This window comes from Gossypium raimondii, chromosome 6 (assembly GCF_025698545.1).
Source record: "Gossypium raimondii isolate GPD5lz chromosome 6, ASM2569854v1, whole genome shotgun sequence".
Lineage (NCBI taxonomy): Eukaryota > Viridiplantae > Streptophyta > Magnoliopsida > Malvales > Malvaceae > Gossypium > Gossypium raimondii.
The window spans coordinates 13249378-13276186 of NC_068570.1; the positions used below are offsets into that span (position 1 = coordinate 13249378).

The 26809-nt window shown below is 32.9% G+C and overlaps 1 protein-coding gene across 1 annotated transcript; it reads left to right on the forward strand.

Annotated features, from left to right (window-relative positions):
• The first annotated feature begins 11483 nt into the window (after positions 1-11483).
• Positions 11484-12820, forward strand: LOC105774640 (transcription factor MYB1). The gene is made up of 3 exons (XM_012597200.2): positions 11484-11658; positions 11740-11869; positions 11946-12820. The coding sequence occupies exons 1-3, from the start codon at positions 11526-11528 to the stop codon at positions 12589-12591; spliced, it is 909 nt and encodes a 302-aa protein (XP_012452654.1). The 5' UTR covers positions 11484-11525; the 3' UTR covers positions 12592-12820.
• The last annotated feature ends 13989 nt before the right edge of the window (positions 12821-26809 follow it).

The window sequence follows — 26809 nt, forward strand, 5'->3', positions numbered from 1 at the left end:
AAAGAATAATTAATACAAATTTAAACATACAATTAGAGAGATAAATAAAATTCTCGTAAAAAATAAATTTTCAAAATAATACTCCAACCTAATGTAGCATATATAATTCATATATATTTTAATTTTGTAATTATATTTGTCTCTTTTTATAATTTCGCCACTTGAAAAGATTTGAAAGAACGGAGAATTGAAAATTACTCTCCATGCAAGCAAGGGAATCCATACACATATTCTTCTCTCTAAAGATATGCTTGAGTGTCACGGCTTCCAAGTTAGAGAGGAGAGTCCTACAATTGAAAACAAGTGTTGAAAGCAACATGTTAGCACTAGAGGCATTATGATCAATCTTATAATAGCAATTTCAATTTCAACTTCAAGCTTCCACATGTTAAATCTCTTAGCAAGCTCTAAACATCCCTAAGCTCTCATAGTTTCACTTCTAAACTCTTCACATATGGAATGTGCCATTATGATCCAATAAGCCATCTACCATTCTCATATCAAATAAGTGCTTTCGCACATGCCCTACTTGGAGTTGCCAAAATTGATCCGTCTGAATTAAGTTTAGCCCACTCTCTATTCGGCTCTTCCCATCTCATTTCCACACTGGTAGGCATGAGGCATTTACTTTTCTTTGTAGTAATTGCAAAAAACTCACTAACGTGTTCCAAAGTCTGTTGAACCACATTTAAATTTAACAAGGCATACTAGAAGATGATATTACTACATGTAATCTAGATTTCCTATAAGAAAAAACAAATACCAAGTTCCAAGGGATCAGTGGTCGATGATACCAAGCTTTTGAGTGAAGATTTTCAAGCAGCCATGACCTACAATCTCTATCATTAGAAATATGAACATTCTATGTACTACATACCTTGTTCCATCAGTGTTCGTTGATGAACACTGCTGGTGCACTTTCTAAGGAGGTGAAAGTTCATATCGAACATTGTGTCCATATCCAAGCCTTGGTTATTAAGGGACTTTGTAAGAAGGATGTTTAAGATGCATTTCCACAAAACTATTTTAAGTTTAGAAGGTAAATTACTCTTCTATAAAGTAGTTCATAGTTGGTGATCCCTATCACTACTTTGCGAGCTTCTCTTACCTGCTAGGTCATGAGCATTGAAAAGTGTAAAAGAACAATTTTAAAGCAAAAACATTACGCCAAATTATGGTCTTGAGTATGAGACAACCTAGGGGTACTTAAAAATATATTAAAAATATTACTAGAAGTTTAACTAATAATGTAGTTTGCCTTAATCTTTTTCATTCTTAATCTACTACTAGGCCTTCTTTTCCTCTCCCATCATAAGAAAAACCTGTGAAAAATTGTCTAGATGCTCATAAACCTATTCATTTATTTGTTCAGAAACATATAAAGTTGTTATCTGTTGGAAAAAGTCTAGTTTGAAAACGGTTTTCTTGCACAGCGAAAAATTAAAATTTTGAAAATCAACTCGGTTTGTGATATTTATAGCAATAAACCTTAGACCAAAATTGTACCTGTGTTTTCGGATAAGCATATCCTTGATGTTTTCTAACTTTCAGCAAAACGATCTTCTCCGTTATTCTCGTACCACGGACTACTTCGAGTGTGGGTTCAAACCAATTGAATTGAAACACAGAACTAGAAAAAGTTTTCTCTCTTTTTGGTGTGAAAACGAAAATTCTTTCTTCTTTAATAGAAATCGATAGAATTGTTATTCTGGAAAAATATATATGTAACAATTGAGAATAAATTCTTTTTATTTTTTGACAGAATAATAATCTCTCAAAAGTTTTGTTCATAGCTCTATCGGTGCCATCTATTTATAAGAAGAGAATATAGAACCATTCATGTTATATGAGGGGTTTTGGACCTCTCTCACATCAGGTCCAATTACAAATACTTTTTGGGCCTTTTTGACCCAATATGTTGATAAAATATAATCTTTACATATTAAATAATTTTCTCATCCTAATTACTTCGGTTTTGATGATTTTACCCCTGGTAAAATTTCAAGAAATTTCGTTCAATATGTCACAATTCAACATGTTCACTATGACCGAATGATTTATTTTTATTTTTGAGCTTCAAAACAGTCTAAAAACATAAACTCATTCTTCCATCAATTTTTAAGTAATCCTATATAGGATTGCAAGTTTCCATTTTCATTTTCATTTCCATTTTTGAAAACCTACATTCATTTCCAAATGATTCCATTTCTCCATCTCTGAAAAAACCATAATCATTCTCGAATGTTCCTCATTTCTCTTTTTCTATTCATTCCATTCATTTCTATTCAAACACACAATTCATTTCTGGTTTTAACGAGCTAGCAGAGAAACCGATTGGATATATGTAGTTGAGACTCAAATGATTTATAATTAAGTTCTAGTTTTTCGCCTATTAATTATAAACTCATTTAGTCACGAAGTCATTCCACTATAGTATTGTGACTAAGCTCTCCTCAACGACATACCATTACGAAAGCAACTACTTAGTAATCGTCTAATGACCTTGTCATAAGTGTGTTACCTTATAGGATATCTTTGATCTCTTTGGAATAATATTCATTCTCCCAATATAATCATATTTTATCTAATGGTAACTATTACATATTCCTTCGTTAAAAGTCAATCACTATTAAATAGTGATCAAGTCATTCATCACAAAAGCGGATGACCCGTTGTCACGTTTACTTTTCATTAACTATGTAATGCTAATGAGAGGATATCTTTTACCCATGTTTTGGGCTATGAATTCCATTGTTGTGAATGACGCTACATACTGCAGAAGTTATACACCCAACGCACCAACTCGGTTCCTTATCTATTTGAACACATGCTTTTACTTACATCAAAGTGTATGAGTCACGCATATATAGTCTGTCATCCACTCAGGGTTTAGGTATGTCACACTATGAATGTCACAAGTGAATAAATCCATAAACGTATTTAGGATCTATTTTTCTTAGGTCTAGTCCAATGTACTATCAATCCAGTTAGTCACATCTATGTCTCTATATTTTGGGAGTCATCCGCTCCGATGCCCAAAATAAGGCATCTCACAATTGGACTTGATTTATGACATATTGGTCTTTCAATCAGTTTGCTCATTTTTATTAGACTAAGGACATGTTTAGATTCGTCTACTAATACAAGTTATCTTTCAATACTACGATCTAACCACGTAATACCGCTTAGCATTAGTTAAACATTTTGACAACCAATAAGCAACATTTGCTTCCATTTTGCTTTATGTGCAAAAACTATTTGAGGACAATTATATAAAGTATATTAATGTAATAAATGAATTTATTTTATTAACAAATCTGTTCAAAAAATTACAAATGTATATTGACGAAAATACTGCACTTAGGGTACTAGATCCAACACTATCTTGCACCACCCTATCTCTAGCTCCTTGAAACAAAAGATTGACAAACCTTAGGTAGCAAATACATTGCTAGAGCAATCCTTGTTAGTTCTGCCCTAAAGGTATTTTGTAATGAAAGTTTGTGCCCAGATTTTATTTTTCTCGTGCTAGAGTGTGAAGGTTTGATTGGTAGTTTTTTTTTAACCTAAACCCACCTTATAACTTTGGTCATGCCATGTTTTCTCTTTTAGTCAAATACAATTTCCTTGATGTTTTCGATTCTCCTCATAGGAGGTTCCTATTAGGATTTGTGCCTTTAGTGTAGTGATTTTGTCATTTTACTTGTATAAATTAATAATTTAATTAATTTATTATATTATTGTATAATTTTCCTCAATGGTTTTTGCAAGAAAAACAAAATGAATAAGCAAAAATTTGCTCTTTGATTACTCGATATGGTTTTTCTAATATTAAGTTGAAACATATAAAATAATTATGATGCGAGAAGATAACTAATAGTAGTAAGTAATAGAAATTGTTTGTAATCAATGTGAATAAAAATGAGTAACTAATTAATGAGGACTATTATGATGTTTATAAGTAAAATTAGGAAGATAAATTGTCTTAGGTATCAGAGCTGTCGACTCCTAAAAATAGAGACATAAGTGTTATTGTCTAGATTTACAATACATTGTATTGTACCCAAGTAGAATTTATCCCAAATCAATTTATCGATTTATTCAATTGTGGCGTTTATGGTTTGACTTACCTTAATCTTGAGTAAGTGATTGATCATGTGTACATAACTCATGTACTTTGATATATTGAAAGCATGTGCTCACTTGGTGTTAAAGTTGAAAGTTGGTATATTTAGTACATGATTTAGATATGACATGGCTTCATTTACAATAGTGGAATTCATAGTATTACATGAATTATGAACAGGGAACATGATCGCAGGTTATCCCTTATTGTAAATACACTGGTGACCATTTTAAATAAAATACGACCAAATTGGATGAATGACTTTACCCAAAGGGATCTATGATATCCTATAAGGGTAATAGACAAACAATAATGTCATTGGACAAAAACATAAATTATAAGTTGTTTTCGTAATGGTATATAATAGGGAGATCAGTTATAGTACTTTTAGTGGATTGACTCCATAATTATATATTTTGTGATTAATACACGTAAAGTTGAAACTTCACTAAAAATTATTTGATCTGTAATTATATATGTTCAACTAGTCCTTCCACTGGCTCAACATACCACTGTATGGATTGCATGATAAGATCTCTCTATTGAATGGATGAAACTAATATATGATAAATAAATTAATGCATGAATTACTATCCACAATAAGCAAGAGATAACTTAGAATTTAATTTAATTTATTTAATTTATTTATATTATATTATTTAATTGAATGCAATTAAATAATAGAGTCTAAAGTGAAATTTTAAATTAATTATTCATCACAATTTTATTAAATATGAAAATTAAATATATTTACTCACAAATTCTAATATCGTAAATTCGTTAGGACTTTAATGTAATTAGAATTAGGTTGAAAAAATAAATAAATAAAATTAATTAATTGATATTTTAGGAATAGAAAACTAAAGTCACGACATCAAGCTTTTGCCTTCAATACCACGACGTAACTCTCAAAATATCGTGACGTCAACACAGTAAATTTGAAATTTTACATTTTAGTCATTTGTTAACATCAATTCATCGTAAAAGCTTACGTAAGCTTATTTAATTCCCAAAATTGATTGAATAAATATTATAATTAAGTATTAAATCTAATAGCTTGCCTAAATTGTTTATTTTTACATGTAAAAAAATGTAGATACCTAAATGACTGAACCAATCCATGTAATCTGGAGATGTTGCCAACTCTGTTGTGAGAAATAGTTCACGCGTTGGCAAGTAATCATACCTACGCTACCATATCTCAATATACTTCTTGTGAAATGTTGGTCAATCTTCCTCGAGTCTCCTCTACAAGTCGATCTTGTACATGTCACACCTGGATATCTTTAATGACCCAATTATGGAGGAAATTTGAGACCTAATTGAACGTATGGTAAGATGGCAGACTTTACTAGGAATGTTGGGAAAATTGTAGACAGCCGAGTAAATAGTGGGAGACATAATGATTGCCGACGATTGGCTAAGAGGGTTTGGGAGATCAGGTATGGAAGATATATATATATAGGTGAAAGAGGACATTCTGGCAAAAAAGAAAAATCCTCTTTCACTTAGTATGTAAATTTCTTTCTTTTAATTTATTTATCTTCTTCGGTTGCTTCAAAGAAGAAGAGAACTTAGGAGAGCTGTGCATGAGGTCATAGTCATGAGAATTGGAGTCTGGAAGTAGAGAAATCAAGTAACTAGTAAGCTTCTTATCCTTTTGTACTCGATGATTCAAGGAAGGAGAAAGCAATGGCTCCTAATAAGTTTTTGTAAATTTGATTTAATCAATAATCGATTGTCATGCTTAGCTGCCAAGATGAATAAGGCTCTAGTGTATGAACAAGCTAAGCTTATGGAGGAAAAAGATTTAAGGTGAGTTTCTGTACTCTACTTTTGGGTGATCAATGAGGTTGTGGTTTTGGTTGAATTACCTTCGTGTTTGTCTTAAGTTGTCCTAGACCATGATTGTGTATAAAAGTGATGAATAGGTATGCTATGGATACAGAACCTCATAAAAGTATGTGCATGATTGTTGATTGTTTGTTGGTTACCACATAGTGTTTGAATAATTAGCGTATTGTGTGTTTGTAAATAACGCTTTGCTTTTGTATGAAATGCATGTTTATTATGTATGTGAAGTATGGAGGAATTTTACCTTGGTGAAGTAGATGGAGATAGGAATATTTGGCGCATTGGAGGAATGGGCAGATTCAAATGGGAATTCAAGGAAGTAAGACATTGCAGAAATGGTTAGGTAATTGCACGTTAGAATGAAATCGTGATAATGATTATCAACTAGTCCTTCGGGGTAACACTATGATGATGATTTATAGGTTCCATAGATAAATATTGTGACGGCGGTCTACAAGATCTATAGAGCGAAATTGTGATGATGGTATTCAGGTCTTACAGGGGGACTCCTCAAAAGAGTTTATAAGGTATAAGACCATAGCTCGACTATGGTAACCGGTACAATCTGTCAGGATGTTAAACATGGGAATTAAGGTCTAAAACCATAGCTCGAATATGACAACCAATGGAGTCCACCAAGACATTAAACATGGGGTTACATGTGTATGACCATAGCTCGACTATGACCACATGAGTAGTCCACCAGGACGTAAAACATGGGGTTACACATGTGAAGTCTGACCAAGAGACCTACCAAGGTATATAGTAGAAGTCATGGTGTGACATGTTAAAAAGGCCCTCAATCGGCCCCTAATCGGGCCCTAAAATGTTTTTAAAAGACCCACACAGGCGTGTGTCCCACACGAACCAAAAAGCTAGCCTATGTGGTTCACACGGCTGCAAAATCTCACACAACCTACCAACACGGGTTGCAAAAATACACACAACCGTGTGCTCCACATGACTTACCATACAACCGTGTGGCGCACACAACCAATTACACAACTTGCACACACAACCGTGTGACGCTAGGTAATTTCGAAAAATAGCCATGTTTTGTGAGTTTATTGAGTTTCGATTAAGTTTTTAGGTTGATTTTACATATCTAATAGTGAAATCGATCAACCACACCGCCAGGAACTCACGATACCTATATTCAGTCAATAAATCACACTAATTAATCGAGGAAAAACTCATCTAAAACACATCCTTAGCTCGAAATTTTAGACCTTAACAACATTCGAGTACTTCTCCAAAATAGCGTCCAAATCAAATATTAGTTTGCTGGAGGAGTTTGATTTGCGCAGCCTTTTCCTATTCAAAGCACAAGAAAATTTGTCATTATCAAGAATGAGAACAAACTCTAACATAATCCCTACATTGAACGAAGAATAGTTAACCAAAATAACGTAAAAAGAATAAACAATGTTTACTTACACTTATCTTGATTAAAATAGCAAAAGAGGAGTCAACAGATACCCTCACAATGATTTATTGGAAACAAAAAAAATAACAACATAAGAAAGAAGAAAAAAAAAACAAAAGAAATAAAAGAAAGGGAAAAAGAACGTGGCTAAAGGAGATGGGAGTAGACAATTTGGGAAGGAGGAAAATTAGAGATTTGGTAGGATTAAATTAAGATAAAATAAATAAAAAAAGGTTTAACTTAATACAAATCCCACATGCCAGATTTTTATAGAATGCAAACAATACTCTAATACCTAACAAAAGCCTAAGCAAAAATATTCCATACTTGCGCACCACGGGATTTGGACACAAGACCAAAAGGTAAGCTGAACCTTTATCATTGAATCACTAGGTTCATCATTGTCACAACCCAATGAGAAATAAAATATAAGCCCTAAGGCTCAAGCTGAACATAATGTCATAATTGATACGAAAAATTCAAAACAAAGGAATCAAACTCAAGACCTAAAGCAGACTTTCAAGGCACTTAACCAACATACCAAATCAAATTGTTTGACAAACATACACACATAGAAATCTAAGAATTTGGGGCATTACAAATTCTATAAATGGATTCAACATCTATTCTTCTTGGGTTCAGTCTAATGTACTGTCAATCACATCTATGTCTTTATCTTCTGAGAGTCATGATGCCTAGGAAAAAAATATCTCCCTAGTTGGACTTAATAGATAACATATTATTCTTTCAATCAGTTTGCTCATTTCTTATTAGACTAAGGACATGTTCAGGTTCATCTACTAATATAAGTTGTCTTTCAATATCACGATCCAACCACATGAAATTGCTCAGTATTAGTTTAAACATTAGATAACCAATGAGCAACATTGGCTTCCATTTTTCTTTCCGTGTAAAAACCATTTGAGAACAATCATACAAAGTACATTGATGTAATCAATAAATTTGTTTTAATAATTAATTTGTTTGAAAAAATTATAAGTTTACAAACAAATAGACTACACTTAGGGTACTAGATCCAACAATAAGAAGGGTCCACTCGAGGTCGTAAAATCGAAAGTCGATACCATGCCCACGATTGAAGAAGGAGCATGACACCATTGATTTTAACTTTTTCTAGTTTTTTCGCTCGACATATTTCTCGATATAATATCGCCGGTACTGTAGTCCCCAACTAAGTCGTCCCACTTCTTTCAAGTCGACTAGTAGTAGTAGTAGCAACCTTAAATGTACCACATTTTGAGATTTATTTGGCATAAGCAGACCCCCGGTCAACTTCAAGATGAATGCGTGCACGAATTATTCTTTTTCAACATCACTCGAGAAGGCCTCGATATGTTTGAAGTTGTCCTCCAACCATTCTATCTCGATCCAGCTAGCGATAAACTTGTTCGACACCTTCGTTCATAGTTGCTTACATGTTGCACTTCAACCCGCACTCGCCAATAGCCTCGTAACGACTTTCCCATTGACTGGTAGACTGAGTTGTAAACCAATATCCTTGAGTGTAATTGTACACTCACCGTAGGAAAGATGAAATATGTATGCCTTCAGTCTCTATCTTTCCACCAAAGCACTGATAAATGGGAGATCCAATTTAGTCCCCCGAGCATGCATGCCACGTATAAGAATCCCACATCTCGCAAGTGCCCATGAATGACAATCGATGCACTCACATTTAAATTATGTATGTACGTCTCCAAAATATGATCTTCAACCTGAGTATAAACATAAAAAAATTAATAATGTTAACAACATAATAATTAACTAATTAGAATTTATTAATTTAATAATATTTTCTTACCATTTGTAATTGAATGCCGGAGATGTACTTGTCATCCAAACAAATAAGTTGATTTGTCATTTTACAAATTATAAGGAATAAAATAAAATCGAAGAGAATAAGATTCAGAGAATCATTTAAAATTAAATTATCGAGAGAATTAAGAAGGCATAATTGTAAAAAAATACCCTTAACATTTATGCGTATTGGGGTTTGAGCCCTTAACCTTTTTTTTTTGGATTGAAACTCTCAACATTACGATTTTTCCAAAAGTCAACCCAATTTTACTGGGATATGTAAGTTGATCGTCAATCAACCGTAGATAGATGCATGCTTGACCAATTTCAAATATGCCTACCCATTCTCACATTTCTTTCTTTCTTTCTTTCTCTTTGCTCTCGCAGTCTGCCCATCTCCAACTCCAATAAGCTTTCTCCATTTCACTTTCTCCCTAAACGTCTCAACCCCAACCACTGTCGCCTTCCCTCTCACTCTTCATTGTCCCAACCCCCACCACTGCTCATTTTCCTCTCACTCCTCACCGTTGATCTCACCATAAACATCCCAAAATCTTCGGCATCATCATCGTTGTCATTGTTCATCTCCATCTCCATCCTCATCCTCCTTCTCCCCACCATCATCAACATCCAATCCATCTCTCTTATCCCTCATTAGGCTTACCGCGGCCAGAGGCTTAAATGAATATGAAGATTGACCGCGAGTGTTGCGTTCGAGATCAGATTTCATTATCACGGTCCCAAAATCTCCAGCGTCGTCATCGTTGTCAAAGTTTGTAGGAAAAAGTAAAAAGATTACTCACTATTGTAACCCATTTTCGAGTATAGCTTGCTCTTCTATGGTCCAATCCATGGAAATACCAAAGCCAAATCAAACTCAGCTGACATAAATCCGCTAATCAGCCTCCTTCAGCTCTTCCAAAACATAACTAAAACCTCCAACAAAGAGAAAAAAATGCTCAACAAAGTATCCTCTTTGTCGTTTTGCCTTCTCAAGAAAACCCAAAACGAAAAACAAAAGAAAGTCGACTTAAATTCTACTAGATCTAGCAGAAAAAAGAGAGGAAAAAAAGGATTAGAAATCTATGGCTCTGATTTTTCTCTCTCAAACATTATAATAAAAAAGTCGATGTGAAAATCTAATCAATCGATGGTTGAACACAACAGTGACAACAGCTATAGGGGAAGAGAGAAAGAGAAGAAGAACAAAGATGGAAATAAAATGAAAAAAAGAATTTTTTTTAAACAAGTTTGTTTTTATAGATGACGCCATCTATAACCTTTTGCTTATGTGGCACGCCACATAGGCTACTTCGTTAACTTGCGATTTGATTGACGGTCAACTCACGTTTACCATTAAAATTGAGCTGATTTTTGAAAAAATCATAACGTTGAGGGTGTCAATCCAAAAAAAAAAAGGTTAAGGGCTCAAACTCAAAAACCCATACACGTTGAGGGTATTTTTTTTACAATTATGTCAATTAAGAATTGAAAGAATAGAAATGAGTTTGAATTGAAAAGAATGAAGTTTGGAAGGGTTTATATAGGAAAAAAATTATGGTTGTTGGGGTGTAACCTTTGGAATTGTAATAGTTGGGGGAAAGTTACTATTGCCTTGAATACGCGTCTTATAGGGCACGTGTTTTCATTTCTCTCTCAAAAAATAGCATATCCCATAAATATAAAAGAAAAAAAAACCTATTTACTTAAATATTAAAAAATTCAGCATATTTCATTAATTTACTCACAATTACATTCTCAAAGGCAACTATGTTGCACCTATGTTATGCCGGAGGAAAATCTTATATTTTTAACTTGACAATTTTTAGCCACTCACATGAGCTATTTTGAGCAAAATAAATGAAAGCTTTTTTAATTTTATTTTGTACTTGTCCTTTACAAAGTTTTACTTATCCTTTTAATTTTAAGTTTAAATTTATATTAATTATTTGTCATGTTATGATAAACTATTTTAATACATATAAATAAATTTTTACACACTAAAACCAAATAAATCTATAATATTTAAAAAAGAAAGAAAGAAGCGGATTTTTATAAAATAATTTGTCACTTTAGAATTACCTTAACACACTGATTTGCATCACGACTCCATTCCCAATATATTCTATGGTAGTTAAAATACTAATACTAAATAAATTAATACGTTTTTTGTACATTAAACGTGACCACAGTCGTCAGCCCCGACAATATGAAAGACAGCTATAAATTATCCTCCCCAGAACAACGGAGAGGTAAGTAATCATTAACCAAAAAAAAAAAAAAAGAAGTGTGAAAAAAAAAATGGGAAGGAGTCCTTGTTGTTCTAAGGAAGGCCTTAACAGAGGAGCTTGGACTGCTCTTGAAGACAAAATTCTTACAGATTATATCAAAGTACACGGTGAAGGTCGTTGGAGAAATCTCCCCAAAAGAGCTGGTTTGTATAATTTTAACACCAATTTTTATATCTTCTTATTTCTGTCCAGAAACAAACATTACCCAAACACGTCTTTTATAGGTCTTAAGAGATGTGGGAAAAGTTGTAGGCTTCGGTGGTTGAATTATTTGAGACCTGATATTAAAAGAGGTAACATATCTGCTGACGAGGAAGAGCTTATCATCAAACTCCACAAACTCTTGGGAAACAGGTCTGTTTTTATATCTTGAGATTGATGTCAATTGAATGCTTATTAGTGTTTATAACTGTGTTCCCTGTTAATGCAGATGGTCTTTGATAGCTGGGAGGCTTCCAGGGCGAACAGACAATGAAATAAAGAATTACTGGAACACCAACTTAAGTAAAAGAGTTTCCGATCGTCAAAAGTCACCCGCCGCTCCTTCGAAAAAACCCGAGGCGGCTCGACGGGGAACTGCTGGTAATGGCAATGCTAATGGTAATGGTAGTGGTAGTTCCTCGACACACGTGGTGCGGACAAGGGCGACAAGGTGCTCCAAGGTTTTCATAAACCCTCATCACCACACACAAAACAGAGACCCAAAGCCTTCCTCAACTTGTTCAAATCATGGGGATCACGGGGAATCTAAAACAATGAATGAGTTGTTATTACCGATAATGTCTGAATCCGAGAATGAAGGGACGACCGATCATATATCATCGGATTTTACATTTGACTTCAACATGGGAGAGTTTTGTTTATCGGATCTTTTGAACTCCGATTTCTGCGATGTAAGCGAGCTTAATTACAGCAAAGGTTTTGATTCGTCACCCTCACCGGATCAGCCTCCCCTGGATTTCTCCGACGAAATGCTAAAAGAGTGGACGGCCGCCGCCTCCACTCACTGCTCTCACCAACGTGTGGCTTCTAATCTCCAGTCCTTGCCTCCATTTCTTGAAAATGGAATTGAATGAGCTTGAAAAAATAAAAGATGAAAAATATTTTCTCATGTACACCAAATAAATCCATCTTCCATCAATAATTCTGCTCTTCTTCTTCGTGTGTGTGGCGTTTTAGTCTCTCACAGGACTGTTTTGTCGACGAATTTTCCATAAGATTTCCACGTGGGAATGTTGGCTTGTTTCTTCCGCATCAACTTGGACAATATTTTTCTATTAAGAAATTACAACATAAATTCTTTTATCATTGTCTTTTTATGCGTTATTTTTGTTACTTATATATATTTTTAATAAATTATATTAATTTTTAGATATGCATTTAAAAAAACTTTTAAAAATATAAAAGTCTATATTTAATTTTTTTTGGGACTAAATTGAAGCAAAATAAGCTTTAATGATTAGTGCCTCTCTCAATATTGACTAAAACCATATAAACAGGTCTGCGCCTCACTTAAATATATAAACTATGTTTTCATGTGAATAAATTATTTTACTTGTTATGTTCTTGAAATATAACATATATGGAAAGATGAAATAATATATTTATCATATATTTTATTCACTTTTAAATATAATTTTAGAAGATGTGGTAGCTTTTGGTGTTCAAGACTTGACCCATAATAAAATTAATTTCAACACCAATATTTAATTTTACTAACACAAAACTCCTAATATTCCATGGCTTTTCTTTTTGAAACCTGTGGATTTTGTAAAGGAAAGTATGATTAATGATTTAAGCGCTAATTATAACCTGCTCCCATCTTTTTCAAGTTGATTAGTTGCCCCATTTTCCTTTCTTTTTATATTTCAACAGGAATATTATTTAATGCAACAAGATCTGCTTCAGTCCTCTTCACCCACTAATCTAACTTATTTTCAATTATTATAACTTTTTTTTTTATTTTCTTTTCATCTAACCACTATCTTAACTTGTATAACATTAGATGCTCAGTTCATTTCAGCCCATTATTGATTAGTGCTGTCATACCTAAACATAATTCAAATACTCGAATTTAAATGATTTTTTTGAAAACAAAATCTAAAATTAAATATATGTTGGATCTATTATTTGCAATAATGTTTGACTAGTGCTAGAAGTTGTGTTGTGAGCCGTACTGATTGCCTCAGGCACCGGTAAAGAATAAAAATGAACACAAAATAATTGTTTACACAGTTCGATTTTTCTACATCTGCATGGCCTTACTCAGAGAGATAGCCCACTATCTTAACACCTCATACAATAAGTGATTACAATTTCTACCACTTACCATGTTAGCAACATCACTTGCACCTAAAATCAAGACCACTCTCCCCTAAGTTTCTCCCTTAAAAACTTCATTTGTGAACCAAGTGATTCACTTGGTTACTTACAAAATGCACTTTGAAAAACAAGTTCTGGATAATAAAATAAGTGCTAAAATTCTCAAACTTTTTACCTACACAGACCTTTCAATATATAAGAGTTTAAGGTTGGTTAAGATAAAGTTTAATTACAATCACAATCAATCTTCTCATCAAACAACAAGAAAATCAACACAAAGAATATATTTAATAAGTCCAGGATAAGTCTTCAAATATTTAGGATATGTTACCAAGTTTCTTGATCCAATCCAATCACCTCAAAATAGGGAAGATGATTTGCTTAATCCAACCCAAACCAATCTTAAAGATATGTTACCATAGTAGATTTGGATATCATATATGGACTTGCACACATCCAAAGTATTAGCAAAGATTACATCCCAATCTTCAAGCAATGCCAAGAGCAGTGGGCACTGTTTCTGCCACTGTTTGCTTTCGCATTTGATCTTTCAACATTTTGAAGCACCTAGGTCTAATATGAATAAGAGCTCCAAAATAATGAAAAATAACTTAATGATTAGAGATTACCTTCTTTTTGACATGTATCAAAACAATCTTTTTGGAGTATTCACCGTAATCATCACTATTGGTAGTTTTGACAAAAATTGTTAAACTTTTCATGACATCTTTTCCCTTCGTCTCAACATAGCCAATGCCACTATTTCCTAAACTCCCTTTTCCAGTAGCAAGATTTTCTTCAAGTTTACCACTACTAGTATTGAACTTTTCTAGCATGGGCTATGTAGCCGCAAAATCCTTCTTATCAATCTCTAAACTAACAACCCTTTTAGCAAGCATAGTATCCTTCAACTCAATTTGTTTGACCAACTTCTAATCTTCTTCCTTGAGCTTGGAGTTCTTATCTACATGTTTTACATTCACATCACACACTTCTATTTTTTTAGCATCGTTTTATAGGTTTGTAGGAACTCGACATTTGACTCTCCATCTAAATCACTATTAAAGTCAGAGTTAGTTGCAACACTTTCAATTTTAACAATAAATGCAATAAGCTCTCCATCTTCTTCATTGATCATTACACTTTTATTTTTGTTTCTAGGAAATCTTTTGGCAATATCATAGTTTTTCTTTCTTATAAACATCTTTTTGACATCTTTGTTGAAGTTTTGAGTAGGCAAAGTCATCTGCTCTTAGAATTTTTCAATAGTAGTATTACTAGCTGTAACACCCCTAACCCATATTCGACGCCACAATAGGGTTACGGAGTATTATCGGGCTTATAGGTCAAACAATCATACATCTTGAATTCATTTCTCATTCAAATTAACAACCATTCAAATTCATTCATATAGTCCCTAATACAATCCCTCAAGGCCCCAAATAGACATTAAAAGTGGTTCGGGACTAAACCAAATACTCAAGAAATTTTTAGAAAACATTGAAAATTTTCAAAGTGCAGGGGACGCACGCCCGTGTGGCCAGGTCGTGTGTCTCAGCCCATGTGGGCATTCGAAATAGGGACACACGACCGTGTCCCAGCCCATGTTCGACCCCATGTAACTCACTGACTTTGGTCACACGCTTGTGTGTTAGGCCGTGTACCTTTCGAAATGGCCTCACATGCCCGTGTGTCAGGCCGTGTGTTAGGCCGTGTGAAAACTAGAAGGTATATTGACTTGAGCCACACGCCCGTGTGGACAAAAATAGGTCATTTTTGAAGCCATATTTCTCACCCAATGTGGTACCAACCTAAGCTCAACAATGCACATACAACCATGGCATAAATAAGTATTCAAAACCAACCAATATCAAGTTTATAACATATAATATCCACACATACAACATGGTATCCATAATCACATCCATTGACCACTTTAAAACATACCACTCACACTTTCAAAATATACCTAAATGGTCAAACTCATATATGAGACATTGTGCCTAAATTCAACATGCATACTACATCTCAATTTCAACCATTTGGTACCCAAAATACCAATTCACAAATAAGGCATTCACAGAACAACTATACACCACATACCAAAAGGTCATTTATACATATTTACATAACCAAACATATACCATTTTCAAGCCAAATTAAATGGTCAAAACACAACAAGACATATAGGCTACATTAGCCAAAACACCTATACATGCCATCTACCCAAAACATAAAGTTCAAAGTTCCAAAATGAGTATTTGATAGTGTGACGGAATTTCCGACAACTTCCAAACCGAGCGAGCTTTTGAAGCACTATAAAACACGAAAAAATAAATAGAGTAAGCAATTAAGCTTAGTAAGTTCGTATAACTAAAAATACAACTTACCATTCATCCACAATTTATATAAGCAAAATTAAGACATAGATTAACTCTATTTGGCCCAAAGCCTAACACATAATCCACAATCATATTAGCCATGTATGAATATATCAAAATGAATTACTTCACGTATTTCACATGAATACTTCTACTATTTTGCATCAATCTCATATAACTCCGTATCATCACTTTGCCCATTGAACCATTTGGAATACTATCGGATACTCGGGTATCTCGCACACTAAGTGCCAATACGTGGTCAAAACCACCTCTATCTCATATCTCATATCAATGCTCACTCTCAAGCCATCACTGGGTCTGCTTACACAAGTTGTCAGTCAAGACGTAGCTACACGGTGCTGCTCACACAAGCTGTAAAGTAACTCAACACATGCCAAAAACTCAACCACCGATAGGACGTACGAGACCAACATCCAAAACATAATAACCCCTAATGACATGTCATTCATATCCTATCTATTCCTAAGGTTCAACTGGGATTCATACGTTGCTGATACCTAGTCGAGAATTTCCATGGTGTTGTAGCATTACAATTGTATTAATTAAGCATTTAAAACACATATAATTTAATGTTTATTAAACATACGAACTTACCTCGAATTAGTACGGAAAAAATTGATCGATTAGTCCACTAATTTGTCTTTTCCCTGATTTAATTCCGAAGGTTGCTTTTCTTGATCTATATAATCAAATTTAACTAATTTAATCATCATTCTATACAATTCAATCCAAAAATCATGTTATGAAAAATTTATTATTTTGCCCCTATACTTTTGGCTTCTTTACAATTTAATCCCTAGGCTTGTAAAATGAAATTCATTCAATTTCATACACACCTAAGCCTAGCCAAATATTATATATACTCATAGCAATCCGTACATTTCACAATTTCTCACATTTACCACAAAATTTTCGTATTTTACAATTTAACCCCTAATTAACAATTTCATTAAAAATCACTTAACAAAAAGTGTTTAACTCACAACAATGATTCATTTTCTTCCATTAAACTTTACAAACAACTAAAATTCTCTCATGGAAGAACCCTATATTTTCAACCATTTTGCAAATTAGTCCCCTAGTTAGCTAGGTTAAACTGCAACGATCCTAAAAAATAAAAATTATTAAAAACAGGATAGGTTTTCATTTACATGAAAAGGAAATGGCTTAAACAAAAAATTTCCCCTTCTCCAATGGTGAAATTCGACTAAAGCATGTAAAATGGAAGAATATGATAACTTTTAGGTTTTTCTTTTATTTAATTTAGCTTTTATTTACCTAATTACCAAATTATCCTTACCTAACTTTAAATTTGGATATCACATATAGGCATATACATGTCCAAAATATCAAGTAAAGATCACAACCCAATAGTTTTGTTACCAAAATTTGCCCACTCAATATATGATAAATTTATGAGTTTGAGCAATACTTATCATCAATGGCACTACTTTTGATATAGCTCATAAACGCCTCAACAATATCAATTGATTATATGTGTTAGTTACTTGTCATAGATTAGTATTTTTTTTTGTGCAAATAAAATTATAGGAAACAAATTAATAAAACATTTTAATAAAAATTTCATAATTGTTGTATTTAAATAATAAAAAAAGTTGAAGACAATTTTATAATGAATTTTAAACACTAGAATTAAAACCTAAACCCTATATATAACTTAATTATCAAAAAAGGAAAAATATAAAACATTATTAACGTGTTTTCCTAGAAAACAAAAAGTAATCATTAACAAGAAGAAAACAATTTTAAACATTTTAATCACGTGTCTAATTACTTTTGAGTGAATCAGTAATTGTTCATCTATTATGCAAGAGGAATTCACAAATTCTTTTGACAAAATTCGAAATTTAATTACAATTTTTCATAAATCAAAATATAAATTTATTATGTTTTAAGTTATAACTTCATCATTTTAAGGGATTAAATAGAAATTATTTCATTTTTATAGGAGTTAAAGTGCAATTGAAAAGTTTATAAGAAGACTGCATTGAAAAGTTTTCTATCTTAAAGGACAAAGTACAATTTCACTATAACACCCCAAACCCGACCCAGACGTTATGGCCGGATCTAGCGATGTCACACGATAGGGTGTTTGAAAATCGTGTCATCGCGTTAAAACCATTTCCATTGAATTTCTTATCTTAATATCTTATTAGTTCCAAAATTGTGTTGCTCATTTAATTGATAGTTTCAAAATGCTATTCGTTTGCGAAAGCTTTTAAAACAGATTAAACAATCGTGCGTATAGGAAAAACATTTGTTTCTTTTGAAAATCGAGGTTTCCTACTACTAGCAGTTGTAATCCATAAGGTAAAGATAATTAAAACCCAAAACCAAAATCCGAAAGTCAAATTACAACCCAAAAACTTAGCCAATAAAAATAGAATAGAAGTAAAACCAATTATCGTAAATATGGGTTAAAAACCATGAAAGTCCCAAAACCGTGGTCATCGCCTAGTCCTCCGCCACACCGATTCGTCTAGATCTGGGGATTACCTGTGCACATTTAAACAAAACGGGTGAGTTTACGAAAACTCAGTAAGTAATCCCACAGAAAACAAACAATAGCAAATCACAGTGCATAGTTAAAGCAATCCTAGGCCTAAGCCCTTTTTCAATATCAGTAACAGTTTAGGTCTTAGCCCATCTCAGTATAGTATCAAATATGCAGTAGGGCCTTAGCCCATCACAGTATCAATATCAAATATGCAGTAGGGCTTTAGCCCATCACAGAATCAGTTTCAAATATGCAGTAAGGCCTTAGCCCATCACAGAATCAGTTTGGGCCTTAGCCCATTTAGATACAGTCTCAGAAATACATTAGGGCCTTGGCCCATATCAGATACAAAATGCAGATACAGTAAATCAGAATCCTACCCACCAACCTCTACACACCATCTCCGTCCAACCCTACAAACCATGTGATGATTAAATCAACCCACCCATCCCTACAGACCATGTTATTGAAATACAACACATAATCAGAAGGTTGCAGCTGAGCTGCCAGATAACAGGCTTAATAGCCTTTCAGACACTTCCTCCAAATATCATCAACCCATCCCGATGCAATGCAACATACAAAATATGTCATGCCATTATGCAATTAATAGTACATATATTCAGATATCATAAGTCATGCTCGGTATAGAAGTCAGACATACAGATCACACATATAGTGGTCTAAGTAAAGCTTACCGACCCTACAGTAGGTCCACAGTCGACTTGGGCGAGCCATGCAACCTTATAGAACTTTTCAGAAAAATGGGCTCACACGCCCATGTGGCCCACTCGGCCCAAATTCGTCTTGGCCACATGATCCACTTTTAATGTAACTCGTGCTAGTTAATTATTCATATGTATTTTCACTATTTACTTATATGTTCCTTCAAAGCTGTCTACTTGAGCCATTGTTACTAAATTATTTATATCTTGAGCTACAGAATTCCAAATTAAGATACGCTTGATGTCTTTGAAACTAGACTCAAATACCTTTCTACCATAAAATTTTCAGAATTTTTGGTTTAGCCAATAAGTACAGTAAAATTTTCAAACTTACCCCTATTCTGCTGTCTAACAGCTTTGTCCCTTCTTTGTTAAAAATTAATTATCTCTTAGTACAAAATTTGGATGATGTTTCCATTTGTTTCTTTTGAAAATAGACTCATTAATAATTTAAACATGTAAATTTTAACCCCTAATTATTTTTTTTCCAATTTTTGATCATTTTCCAAAGTTAAAACAGAGGAACCCAAATTCAATCTGACATTGTCTCACAATGTTTATTATACCTCACGATTTAAAATTTCATTACTTACATCGTTTCTTCTATGGGAAACTAGACTCAATAAGTTTTAATTCCATATTTTTTTCATTCTCTAATTCGGTTTTCACAATTTATGATGATTTTTCAAAGGTAGCCTACTGCTGCTGTCCAAATAGCAAGCAATTTCGGCTTTTCGTCGAATCTTTTTTTTTTTTTTGCATTTTGGGTACACACCTGGTTTCAATTGAAGCTAAAACGATCCCCAAGCACTCCAAAACCTATTTTCGACCATCCAAAAACCAATTTCAATCACTTAAACCGATACCAAACTGAATTATTAAGAACAGACCATCCCCAAATATTTCCGACAACTCATACCTTGAACGCAGAATAACGAAATCGCACTTCCTCGGCACCGATTGGAATCCATAGCTGCCTAAGGGTCTCCTGAACACAAAATAATTCCATTAATTATCGATTCAAGGATGCCGAAACTAAAACACGCTTACCCAACTTACTGAAACAGATGAAATCGATGGTTGTACCCAAAGAGACAATTTGCAAAAATAAAGAAAACAAAAGGAGTGGGGAAAGAGAAGAAATTCGGCTATAGAGACAAAAGATGGAGGAAAGAAAGGTAAAGAAAAAAAAAACCTAGCAGAGGACAGTTACAAAGAGGACTTTTGGGGAAACTGGTTCACTCAAATCTCACTACCCACATTATCTCAACCACCCACTATTCAGTTATCAATTATAACTCAATCTCTCAGTTACCAAGCCAAGAAAAAATTACTTTCCCTTGCACACATAAAGATTCGAACCCCCACCTTCCAGCATACTAACATTCCACTTAACCACTAGACCAACAAGCTCATTCTATTGAACACTTACAAACATTTAAATAAAAGCCTATTATAAAAAGTTAAGGCTTTACTCAGAAAAATCCAAAAAATTTTGCCAAAGACATAACTTGAACTTGGAACCTCCCAAATACTCCCAGAATACATAACCGCTAAAGCTAACAAATATTTGTATTATATATTCACAATACCCAAAATTAAAATTTTGGGGAGTTACATTCACTATATATTAATTTATAATTTCTTTATTTATAAGAGGACCAAATTAAAAAATTACATTTTAGGGAGAAAAATAAAGATAAAAATAATAATCATTGATAAAGAAATAAAAATAATTGAAGAAAAAACAGGAGGGTGGGTTTTAGTTATATTTTATAATCTGAAATGATTTATATAACCCCACTATTATTTATGTTATTTCCTAACTAACAGAATCGGTGTTGTTTTAAAATTTCAAATTATTACTGAAAAACAATGGAAACATATACAGTTGTCGATTCAGACAATCCATCCCTGTTGGAGGAAAATCCTTGTCTTTTAAGAATGAATATATATATATATATATATCATGGCAAAGGAATAGTGATTTTGATTTCACTTTGTTAACAACAAAAACCTGACCCATATAGCCAAGACCTATGCTACACGTTAATGTTTGTATTAGAATTTCTTGGGATATGCCTCTCTACTATAGTCTTTTCTTCTCTTTTGCAAGTATCTATTTGTGTATACCAAACCTACTCTTTTCTTCTTTATTGCAGCTATCGATCTATATATACAATACCTATTATTTACTCCCAAAAAACGGATTCTAATCAAGTTTGAATTTTGAAGTCGACAATATCAAAAAAAAATTATTTGAGTATTACCTTCGACTTGACCATAAAATGAGTATACCAAAATAATAATAATAATAATAATAATAATAATAATACGTGCTATTCAATTTCAGGTTGTACCTTTTTTATTCGAAATCAGGGTATCCATAACCTATAACAATGATTGATTCTCTCGTTGTAGGAGTTCTCTAAAAAGATAAACAATTAACTAGGGGTGAGCAATACTCTATTAGATTTGAAAAAAAAATCGTATTTCGAGTTGTTTGATTTTTTTCAAGTTAACTCGAATAAGTAATTCGAGTTTCGAATTCGAGTCGAGTTGAATACAATTCGAATAACTCAAATAATAGGTTTGTGTAAATACTCATTTAGCCCCTGTGAATTTTGAAACTGAGCAAATTGGTCTCTCACTCAATAAAAATTTTTAAAAAGTTCAAAAATATTTTTAAAATTATAAAAAAATTTAAAAATCTAAAGAATATATAAAGAAAGTTAAACATTCAAAATATTCTAAAATAATAATTTTAGGACCTGAATAAATTAATTAATTATTCAAGTTTATCATACTAAAGTATTTTTTTCCTTATTTTGCTTTGAATTTTTTTCAAATATATATGGTTTCAAATTTATGTGCTCTAATATGAAATTAGTTATATTATAATAAAATTTTAATTTGACAAGTTTAATTTTAAATTTAACTTGAACAATTTTATTCGATTTGAATTTCATTTCAGTTATCTCGATTTAAAAAAATAAATTGAGTTAAGAAGATAAAATAGTACTCGTCAACTTGATTAACTAGAAAATATGGTTCATGAAAGAAATCGAATCCAACCGAACAAGATTGTAGTTGAAAATAATGAATCTAGCATTATGTTGAAAAAGAGAGGAGGCTACACATTTTGGGGTGATACAATTAATTAAATTAATTTGAAGACACCATTTCATACGTAATCAGAAAACATCATTTTTATACCATTTCACCAATATGGTTTTAGGTACTTGGATTAGAGTTTGGAGAAATGAAATTGGCATTCACACCCCATGTGTGTAGGAATTAGGGCATGACAAACTTGCTTTCCGTTTTTGGATGATGTCTTAATAGCATAATTGTACAATAAATACAACAACAAAAAGTGAATTGGAGGCCCCTCACTTGATCTCCCGATCCTTACTCACGGTTCACATTTCACATTACTTTCCTACTCCACTGTTTAAAAATGCAATATAAGTATTATGTGAAGAAAATAAATTAAAAAGGTGAAGGGATAGCAAGAAATGTGAGTAGTTTGCAGAGCCCTAATTCCAAATGCACGCATTGGAGCAACTCTGTGGGGGCACCCCAACCCAACCCTCTTCCTCAATTTTTGTTCACTTTACATATTCCTCTACTCCGCCAATCCAGTTTCAGTTTTTCATCATCAATGCCTTTTTTTCTTTTTTACATTTTATATAAAAACTAATGTGTTGGGATTTCAACCAAACTTCCATTTTATTTAAATATATTTTTTTATATGTTTATTTTTATTTCACTACATAATATATTTTTAAATAAATTAAGTAATCTAATTTTATTTCTTAAAATTAATGTTAAGTAATATTATTCAACACAATTAAAATTAAAAAATACTAGATATTTTTAGAGTAAATATATTAACTATTTTAATAATTAAAATACATAACAATAAAAATTTCAAACCATAATTATAGTCTAAAAGAAAATAACAATAAAATTCAACTCTTTTGTGTTTTTTTTTTTTGTGATTATTAAACTAATAATTGAATATGTATACATCTGGTAAGTCTTACTTTTTATATTATTAGAATACCAATAAAATAGAATTTCATTTTTATCAAACGGAAAATTGAATTATTTAAATCATAATAAATATGAAATTTAACAAAGTTTAAAAATAAAAATATTTTCATCTATTCAAAAAGTTATTCTCAGTGAAAAAGTAGTCTTAAAATAACAAATAAACCTTAGGGAAGAGAAGACATTGGATGTGGGAGATATGATGAGATTTGAGGCAATTATGATAATGTGAGTGTGAGTATTTTTATAATTAAATTTTGCATAACCTAAATGAGTATGATTGAGTCACAAAGTAACCCCACATGTCTACATTAAAGTTTAGCAATAAATTCTGGTCATCTCATACACTGTGGACCATGAATGCTTCACTTTCATTTCCTCACATTACTTTTCCAAGGTGCATTTTTAATGTTTTGTATAGATATCTGACCTAGAAAGAGTATTTAAGGAAAATTTCTGCTCATAAAAAGAAAGTTTTATGGGTCCATTGCTGCTAAGTAATTGGACATATTTATGTGGACTTCAAATTCACAATGGTAGTTGTTGAAATAAAGATTTTTAAATCAATATTTTCTTCAGAACCAAAACCTAAACACATTGCATGTTCTTGTGGGGAAAACCTTGATATAGAATCAGCTGAAAACTGTTGTGGGACTTCCTTTCCTCCCACTTTTCTTCTATCCAATAGTAATATAGGTAGGACTAAAGTCTAAAATTTTGTTTTGAGAGTCGAATAAGAGCAAAGCTAATATTAGAATCCATCCATAATTTATAAACCCATTATCCGTTGTTAAAAGCTTCTTCTTCTTTTTTTAAGAAAAACAATTTTGAATAAAATATTTTATTTGTTTATAATAAAAATATCTTAGATGAATTAGACGTTGAAATAACACAATCCCATATCTAAAAAAAAACAAGGTTGTGGAGTGCTTGTATTATTATAACTAGAGGTGGTTTCTCCACCTTTAAATCATCCAAAAAAGTTTCTTTTCATTCATAAGACAAATTTCCCCTCTTTCTATTTATAATTTCTCACAGTGAAATATATTTTGTAGTGCCCGAGTACGTTGGTATAATTTGTCGAATCTCGTTAAAATTTCGATGTTCTTTATTGTTCTTCTTTCAATATTTATAGGGTACATTTGTAGTGATATATTGTGCTATATTAAATTACATTGGAAGAAGATTCTACCTAGGAGGTTGGGTTTTAAGCGGAATCGCCTATGACCCCTCCAATCTTTCCTGGGAATTGAACCTAGCGTAGTTTTCTAATACAATAATTTACTCTCTGTCACCCTATTTGCACAAGATGAGCTAGACTATCTAAATATGTTCTAGCTTGTTTTGTCGATGATTTTACAGGAAAAGTATTGTATTTAAATATTATTTTAAAATACCAATAGTATATGAAAATAGTATAATACTTTCAATTTAAAAGGAAAAAAAAACATAAATTTATAATTACTTTAGAAGAAGTAAAATAAGTAATATCTAATGAAAAAATAACAAGAATCGTGGGAATTTTCTCTGTGTTTCATTCCTCCCAAAATCAAGAACATATATACACGGTAAAATACAAAGATAGAAACCAAAATATTATCTCCTAAACTTTAGCATCTAATCTCCTAATTAAACCAAAATATTATCTCCTAAACTTTAGCATCTAATCTCCTAATTAAAAGAAAATAGATATACACAAAAACTACCATACATATTTACAAAATTAATTCCAATACACCCCTCAAGTTGGAGCATGAAGATCACGGATGCCCAACTTGCAAAGGAGAGAACGAAAAGATGTCTGACCAAGAGCCTTGGTAAATATATCCGCAAGTTGTGACGTTGTTGGAACATAGGTAGGTTTCACATTGCCTTGGAGAATTTCATCCCGAACAAAATGACAATCCACCTCGATATGTTTGGTACGCTCATGGAAGACCGGATTGTGAGATATATGAAGAGCAACTTGACTATCACAAGCAAGCGTTATTGAGTGCGGATGAGAGACTCCAAGACTACCTAATAATCCCTTTAACCACTTGAGCTCACATGTGGTCACAACCATGGATCGATATTCGGCTTCTGCGGAGGATCGAGACACCGTGTGTTGTTTTTTTGTCTTCCAAGATACCGAAGAAGTACCCAAGAAAATCAACCATCCTGTGAGTGATCGTCTTGTCAACGGACAATCGGCCCAATCCGCATCGCACCAACCGTACAACCGCAGATCACTTTTGCTACTCAAAAACACTCCTTGACCCGGAGTTCCTTTCAAGAAACGAACAACTCGAAGCGCTGCATTCCAATTATCAATGCGTGGTTGTTGCATGAATTGAGATAAAATATGAACACTGTATGCAAGCTCCGGTCTTGTGAAGCATAAATAAATAAGTCGTCCAACCAAACGACGATACGGTTCTGGATCATTTAAAAAAGAACATGTAGCAAGAGCTAACTTATGATTCTGCTCAATAGGAATACTTGATGGTTTGGCTCCTAAAAGTCCAACTTCTGAGATGATGTCAAGAATGTATTTGCGTTGATTCAAAACAATCCCCTATGGAGAACGCGCAACTTCCACCCCAAGAAAATATTTTAAGGGTCCTAAATCCTTCATATGAAAACAATCATAGAGATAAGATTTAAAAGACTTAATAGCTTCATGATTATTACCTGAGATAATCAAATCATCAACATAGACGAGAACATTGACTTGAGATGTATCTCTTTGCAAGGTAAAAAGAGAGTAATCCGAATGCGATTGTTTGAATCCATAATCTTTTAAGGCTGTCGAAAGCTTGGCAAACCAGCATCTTGGCGCTTGCTTGAGCCCATAAAGAGATTTTCGAAGCTTACACACTTTTCCCGGTTGTGTTACTCGAAATCTGGATGGTATCGTCATATAAACTTCCTCCTGAAGATCCCCATGTAGAAAAGCATTATGCACATCCATTTGATGTAATTCCCATTGCTTGGCTGCTGCAATAGCAAGAAAAACCCGAACAGTAACCATCTTTGCAACCGGTGCAAATGTGTCGGTGTAGTCAATTCCAGCCACTTGATGATTACCAAGAATCACAAGACGAGCTTTGAATCGTTCAAAGGAGCCATCAGAGTGATGTTTTATTTTATACACCCATTTGCATCCGAGTGCCTTTTTCGCTTTCGGAAGATCCTCAATCTCCCAACTTCTTTACTTTTCTAAAGCCTCGATTTCACTAGACATGGCATCACGCCATTTTTTGCTTCTAACAGCTTCATAATAAGA

Excerpts from the sequence above, each read along its gene's own strand:
- LOC105774640 (XM_012597200.2), top strand. The coding sequence starts at position 11,526 with ATGGGAAGGAGTCCTTGTTGTTCTAAGGAAGGCCTTAACAGAGGAGCT. Across the intron at positions 11,659-11,739 it reads AAATCTCCCCAAAAGAGCTG|GTCTTAAGAGATGTGGGAAA; the intron begins GTTTGTATAATT and ends CGTCTTTTATAG. Across the intron at positions 11,870-11,945 it reads CACAAACTCTTGGGAAACAG|ATGGTCTTTGATAGCTGGGA; the intron begins GTCTGTTTTTAT and ends CTGTTAATGCAG.